Below are 7,908 nucleotides of genomic sequence, written 5' to 3'. Positions count from 1 at the left end.
GTTTTAACAAATGATGACAGTTGAACAAAATGCTAATACGTACATGAATGGTAATTAGAAATGTGCAAATAAGTAAGAAGATCTGAAACTCACCAAAATTATGTTTTGGCGTGTCTGTTCAGTTTTGAAGAAGAAATGAGACGTATTGACGACCGTGTATTTCTACCATATTGGGACTATACTACGGACAACAATATCACACGACCATCCGATTCAGTAGTCTGGTCAGAGTGTTTTTTCGGCAACGGTGAGGGAAACATCAATACTGGACCGTTTAGAAATTGGTATGGGGGTCACAGTATCCAAATGAGACGTGACTATGCAAGAGGTGGACAGTGTCCACCAAGACTGATAAATAAACTCGACATAAAAGGAATTTTGAAAAAGTGCCATTTTAAGGTAATATAAAAGTAAATTTAGCACTTCAGCTTTTATTTATGCTGTCATGTCAATTTTTACATTGCACGAAGTTGTCTTAATATCCGGAGAATATCCGTTTTCATCCATGTACTTTATGTATATTCTTGTATATGCATTTTGTTTTATGGATATTTTAAGTGCTATGCCAATTCGAAAGTAAAAGCAGCCGATATGTTATGAATTGGTTGACAGTGTGGACTTTTCTGCATTCTGTTGATCTGATGATACCTGAAGCTCTGCTTTTACACTTATTTTGAAAAGTATTAATCTCTTTTCATTTTTTTTTTTCGAAAAAGGTAATATTTACACATTGCTCTACTTTTTTCTATAGGCAGTTATAATTATGTATTACATTTCCTATGTTATTTATCTTCTCAACATTGTTAAGCTTTTAAAGGAATTCACGGTCAACCAATTCATTAGTATTATGTTATTTTGTTATGTTAAAATAACAGGATGTTACAACAGGCGATGGTCCTTATTTCCAAAACGTCCATAACATTGAAATGCTGCATGATGGTGTTCACGACTGGGTTGGTGGAGACATGGACGAACTGCCCTTCTCCGCCTTTGATCCGGTCTTCTATATGCACCATGCATTCATTGATTATATATGGGAAACATTTAGAAAGCATCAGCAGAAAAGGTGAGGACATACGATTTTTCAAAAATGTAATCTGCTCTGTAATGTAAGTCCTCTATTTTTAAGAAATGTTCGCAACATGTTTTCAGTTACATGTAATTATATTTGATATTGATCAAAAACAATACAGATTATTCTATTGGACTTTTAATAACAGTACTTTGGCCGAAAATTTTTTTTCTGATGAAATTCTTTGGAATTTTTAGTGTTCAAATAAATGACTGAAACAAGAAAATCATTTACTATGTGATTTGAAAAGATACGTTGCCGGTGCAATGTGAATAACAGTTTTAAAAGTTTATCGGAAGGATTTGTCTTTATCTAATAATATTTGCTCTCAGTTGAGACAGTTTTATGTATATATCCTAGCTGCAATATTAACCCTGAAACAGACTGGAGACCAGAAAATGACCTATGCCAAAAGGATCGTGAAGATCATGGACCAAACGACGTAATGTATGGTTATACCCATCTCCGTAACATTGATGGCTGTTGGAATAACTTGACAAAAGTATTTTATGACTACGAAGAGCAACCAAAATGTCCAAATTGTGGACATTCGGAGTACCTTTACTGCGAAACGGCATCTGATCCCAGTTTCCCCGAAGGAATATGCCTCACAAAAACAAAGGAAGCATGTACAATGAATGACAATTCTTTAACCTACGGGAATAACTTTGAAGTACAGAGCGTTTTGTCGCATTTTCCGACAGTTCCTAATGTTGACTTGCTTAAAGGCATGGCTGGCGACGGGAGAAGCAGGGATATGTCCTTGATAGAAAGCAACAAAATCTTACAGGCAGAAATAGGTAACACATTCTAAGAATTCATTTTATAGTTGTAATGGATACATGTATTTCAAAGTGCACCTCTTTACAGAGTCTGCTATAGTTTTATTTTGTTGTGTTCTATGCTTAGAAATGCTTCTTACCTATTAACATATCACCAAAATTTGACAAAGGCTTGTAAGGGTAAAAATTGCAATTCTGGTTCTCTGAAGCAGTGATCATTGTATATAATGCTATATAGGGTAAAAGAATCGAGTCTAGCCATAACCGTCATATAGTGATAATGGGTAAAATATTTTATTCACCGCAATGACCTATACGTTTTTTAGTCATAAAGAAATATATCAGTGACTTTTATATGTGCTGAGATTCCATAGACATTTTCAAACAATGTGTTGTTTAATATTCTTTTTTAATATGATAAATGAGGTTTTAGCGAATATAATTATACGTTACCGTACGCCTGTGCTATAGGACGTGAGAGGTTTTGCCTCATGAATGTACATGTTCAGCCAAGCATAATCTTGCCACTCATTTATAATCAGTACCGACTCATCGATCTTCATAAAGAATTGACATTAGTGATAATTTTTTATGATATGAGAAAACTTTTAGTTATATAGGGTTTTTAACTTTCATTAGTAATTTTTCAGCAAAGGGTGTATCGAACAACTGGAGCAAAACTGTAATTGTAAAAGTAAATAACTCGTTTCTCTCTCGCTACAGCATTAAGGACCCAGGTAAGCACTCATTGTCATTTTTTTCAGTTGTAAACCCCGTCTAAAATACCAGACGCATTAATTTTAGCAATTACCTTTTCTCAGTACCGTGCTAGTGTTGAAACGTGTATTGTCCATTTTACATTAAATGTTTAACAATTTTAGCATTAGTTAGATGACTTGTTTTCACCGCATCTCTGCGTTGCATATACATTTCTGTTTATGCCAAGCTTTCTTTTTTGGTGTTTGGTGAGTAATTCATTGTCAGAACACTATACTGCTTAATAAACATTAAATACAATCGTCTAAGCAGTCAGCACATTATAAATTATTGGTTTCTTTAGTGACCGTCCACCGAAATATGTGTTGGCAGCGAGGCGGAAGCCGCGTCCCCATATTTAGCTTATTTAACCCCATATATTTCTGTGGAGGTTAACTAACAAACCCTATAACTGATTTGTTTTATCGATCACTTGTTTATAGCCTAGATCGACATGTATATCTGCTGTACAGGGTGGTGGTGGTGTGTGTGTGTGTGTGTGGGGGGGGGGGGGGGGGGGGGGCCTATGTGACCATCTTTTAACCAATGAAAATGCTAGAATCTTAAGGATCTTAAGGGAGGTAAAACAAAATTTATTATTTCCCTTTGTAATTATAATAAATATATTATCGTACTTTACAGACGGAAAACCAGACAGTCAAGAATACACATTGTCTCTGCAGGAATGCACGAGCGGATGTGTCGGGCTGACAGTGATTGGACTGGCTGCCATAGCGCTGCTTATGTTTACAATCATAGGACTTTGCTTTGTTAACAGATAAAAGGAGTTTAAGCGGTTATTGTTTATGGAAATATACATTACCATTTGTAACACCAAATATTGTTTTTTTTTTTTTTTACATTTGTATTTCTGTCAAATACTGATATATTTTATCGAGTTTAAGATTATTTTTTACATATACATTTCTGTCAAATATTGATATATTTCAGCGATTTTTAGATTCATTATTTAATAATCATTTTATCATTGATGAAACACGACGAAGGAAAAAAATGAAACTGTATTCATTTAGCCTTGACAGTAACAAAGCATTAACATCAAACGTCACGTAACGGGTACATTTTGCTGCTGGACGCTTTGAACTTATAGTGCCATCTGCAAACCATTACCTTCCGCAGGTGGAAAATATGAAATATGACCATAACATCGGAGTTGATGCACTTATTACGAAACTGGATTTTAGTTTTTGTGTAGTTATTACTGATTGTTTTTCCTTACCATATTTCATAGAAACAAAGTAATCATTCTACAGTATGATCTATTTTCACTGAAAGAAAATATCAAAATTAGAAAGAAACACAAACAACTGTGGTATTAGAAGTTATTTTCCTAAGTATTACCAGTTGTGAAACTGTTTCAAAACATGTACACTTTCATTTACATAATACTGCTATATGATACAGGTTTTCTTTCAATGTATATGAACCAAGGTAAGTTCTTATGACACAACATATTGTTAAAAAAGATGTTTTATGTTCTCCACGAACTACACCATCGGCAGGCAAGTGTATATTTGTTAGGCAAGCTTTATATTTCCATACACAATAATCTTAATAATTGTGTAAAATTTGATACCTGCGAAATGAAAATTCACTTAAAGAGATGTAACAAAATGTTTATGATTTAGCTATATTCACAAAACTAATAAATATTTTACATTTGATAATTTTATTTAGATACTAAAATTACACTCGCATGCATAAATTCACACCGATGTGTGACATTTAATTTGAAATCACTCTTATGTTATGAACTTGTTGTGGTTTATCTCTTTCAACAGACCACCCATGCCTAAAAACCACCAAGTTTTTCCACCCTTTGTACATTTTATGATTTATGCTTTCATTTATATATATTATATGTACGTTTTATTTCACTAATATGTTGGAAAAGGCAGATTCTTTATGACAACAGAGTTAAGAGATATTTCGTTACACACCTATAATGCAATTTTGCAGCCTAATGATCCATAAGAACATATCTATGATGGGTGTGAAGAAAGCTCTTTCCTGTTTAGCAAACAGCTATATAATCGTAACCAAATTTCTGTTGTTTTGCATCATTTTACATCAGTCATAAACTATTGTATCTACATATATTAGTTTTTTCCCGGTATTTAGACTCAATTCTATTATTTCATTATCATTTTGGTCCAACAAGTCCATCTAATGTTTAAGGTAATTTTAACAGATTCATTCTATTCGTCATGTCGGCTACACTGGTTTACTTTCCCATTAGATAAGAACTTTCTTTTACACCATTATGTAACCATATTAGGAAATTACCTCATATTATCAAGTAACATGATCACTTTCAGATTGGAAGCACAGTGCTCAGTGAGTAACATGACGAAAATGGCCATGTTACTTTTCCGACTGTTTATTAAAGGATTTTGCCTCAATATTTACCTTTAGCCTACAGACAGCTAGTTTTAAAAATTGTTATAAAAGTTTTGTTAATAAATGCATTATCATTTCTTTGACGTCTTGTTTTAATTCACATAGAAAAGTGTTTGCCTTATAAATCATTTTAACCCTTAGCCTGCTGGCGGCAGGTTATTCTGCCTTTGCGACCAGTGCAGACCAAGATTAGCCTGCACATCCGTTCAGGCTAATCATGGTCTGCACTGTTCGCTATTCAGTCAGTAAGTTTTCAGTGAACACCCCTTTGAATAATAAATGGTACTGCCCATATTGAATTATGGACAAGTCCATTTAAGAAACATAGCAGGGTAAGCGTTAACATAGTAAAAGGGTGTTCTCTTGGTGTTCTGCCTTCTGCCTTCTGTAAAAGCACTGAGTACATTCGTTTTTCTTGTTCTTGAGGTTTCCTTGTAACTTAACTAAAAAAAAACAACAACAACATTTTATAGTTTACTTACCAAATCGCCTGTGTTAGGAATTCAGCCGGTGAGGATAACTGTTTTATACCAGAAACCGGTTTAAGCTCCCCAGTGGTGGTTTTGCCACTGACTGTTACAAGAAGGTGCCCTACTGTGTTTCTTCATTTGTCTTTTGTGTGCTTGCTTTGTCTGTGTGTGAGTGGATGTGTGCGGTCTTTGTGTGCCTGTCCATATGCTGTGAGTTGTAGTTTCGGGAGGCTGCGGTTTTTATTTTGGGATTTGGCTTTTCCTTTTGTGTTTTTATCCTTGTTTTTACTTAAACACGTAAGGTATTTTCTCAAAAATCTCAACAACCTTTAGACACGCCTACGTATTTGTTATCTGAAAAAAAAGCAACCAATGATGGAAATTACAAAATTACTGAAGTACTTCAAAATTTGCTCAAACGCAAATGAAATGGCCCATAAAATTGCTAACGCAGCATTACGCTGCATATTATTTGGCAAATAAAATTCAAAAAGAGCAAAATGGTATAAATTAGAAACCTCAGTTACTTTTGTTAACCAAACAGCTAAATTAGAGCAATAAATCAAATTGAAATCTATATTTTATTTTGTATTTGCTTTTCGCCTGCACGTAGTTTTATTCTCGAAGTCAATATATCAGTTACAGCGTTTAATTTGAAGAATAATTTGATCCGAAAGCATGCCGTAACATTTTTTTCCTGTTAAAATGTTTTAAGAATAACATCCAACTGAGCTGAACGACACTAATAAATAAAGTTGTGATGTTATATTACGCCGAGTTTGATTGCAATTACAACTTCATATCATTATACAGTGGGGATATTACCATTAGTCTCTTTTAATGCTAGGCACATATTGTTATATATTGCAATGTGTTATCATAATTATTTCTGTCAAAATGTTTTTATTGTTATATTCTAAATTAATTGAACAAAAAATAGACAGCTGTAATATGGATGCATTTTTCCTAAAACGACACGGAATAAGGGTTCAGTCGCACTTTTCTAGATACATCAAAAATACTACCCTTTTCTTTAATATTATAAAATATCAGCTGCTTTTAAGAAGATTGGTTAACTTGTCAAAGTACTGTATAGACCGCATAACATTGTGAACAAAACAGCTAACCTGCCATTTGTTGTTTAACATAACACAAGTACTGAATTGTCTCGAATTTAAAAATTAGAAGAAACCGTTATAAGGAAAAAATGGAATATTTGTGCGATTTTAAGAATGTGTAAGTGAAAGAAATTGTCTGATGAATCTTCCTTACTTCATTTGTTTTATTTTTCTTCTAAAAATACAGCTTTTAAGTGCATTTTTTATGGATTCATCTATGCGTGATTCGGTATTTTTGAAATGTTTATACTACATGTAGGTCGAACTGAATGCTTAATTTCAAAAACATAATTTCAGTAATATCTTTAAGGTAATTGCAAATGGCGGGTTAACTCTGTTGATCAGCATAGTTGCTATGGTTCGACTTGTGTTAAATTCTCGATAAAGTTCAAATTCATGAAAATTGCCAGGTTATGATTAAACATCAACTATAATCTCCATAAAAGAAAAAAACACAGTACTTAGTACGGGCAGTTTTCTGCGAGGTTACTCGACTAAATGTAGGACAATATAGGACCTGCTCAATTTGACCAAGGGCGAAACCCCCATCCCACCCACCCCGGCACCTGTTACTTAAACACTCTTTAATTAAACAAAAGTAAAAGAAATAAGAATTTAGGATTTTTAAGATGAAAACTATCAAGTTTAAAATGGAATAAAGTGAAAATTTGGATATAATTGAAAAGGTTAGATTTTGCCCGTCTTTGTCAAACTGAACTGCAGATCGATGAAGAGATTGTGATTTTTACATGAATTAATTTTACATATATTGCGCTCTCGTCCATATGTCATCCTTTGGGTGTACTAAGTAAATAAGATCTCTTAAAATATGTTAACGTTAACTGAAGCAAAGCGCACGACGTCTCATTTTTCATTTCATCATTACAAAAGTATTTTACTTTATGTTGCAGAACTTAAAAATGTATTTATCTGTATCAAATACAAATAACATATAAATAACTTGTCGAAATAAACACACACACAAAAAAAAAAAAAAAAGAAAATGACATCCCGTGATGTAAATATGTTACTTTAATATTCGTTGATGGTGCACATTAAGAATGTTATTCAATTTTTTCCAGCCGTAACAATTCATAGTTTTGACTAATAAATCTTTGAGTGTATTTGTAGTTATTTCATAAAGTTCTTCACGAACTTGGGTTTCGCCATAGTGATTGGTCATTATTAGGTCAAACGTTGTTATTAGATAGCGGTTTTGGATTGGCTGAAACAATAAATAATCAAACCAGCAAGATTTAATTAGACATCAGTTTAGTGGTGAAAAGTGC

At 33.3% G+C, this 7,908-nt stretch overlaps 1 protein-coding gene across 1 annotated transcript; it reads left to right on the top strand.

Annotated features, from left to right (window-relative positions):
• Window positions 1–837: 837 nt before the first annotated feature.
• LOC123535209 (putative tyrosinase-like protein tyr-1) lies at window positions 838–5,109 on the top strand. Its single transcript, XM_045317772.2, has 4 exons — window positions 838–1,066; window positions 1,433–1,872; window positions 2,505–2,591; window positions 3,253–5,109. Exons 1-4 carry the CDS (start codon window positions 927–929, stop codon window positions 3,390–3,392), a joined length of 807 nt encoding a protein of 268 aa, XP_045173707.2. The 5' UTR covers window positions 838–926; the 3' UTR covers window positions 3,393–5,109.
• Window positions 5,110–7,908: the final 2,799 nt, after the last annotated feature.

Source organism: Mercenaria mercenaria, chromosome 12, assembly GCF_021730395.1.
Source record: "Mercenaria mercenaria strain notata chromosome 12, MADL_Memer_1, whole genome shotgun sequence".
In the NCBI taxonomy this organism is placed as follows: domain Eukaryota; kingdom Metazoa; phylum Mollusca; class Bivalvia; order Venerida; family Veneridae; genus Mercenaria; species Mercenaria mercenaria.
The sequence above is the reverse complement of the archived record's forward strand: the minus strand, read 5'-3'. Positions and strand labels throughout refer to the sequence as shown.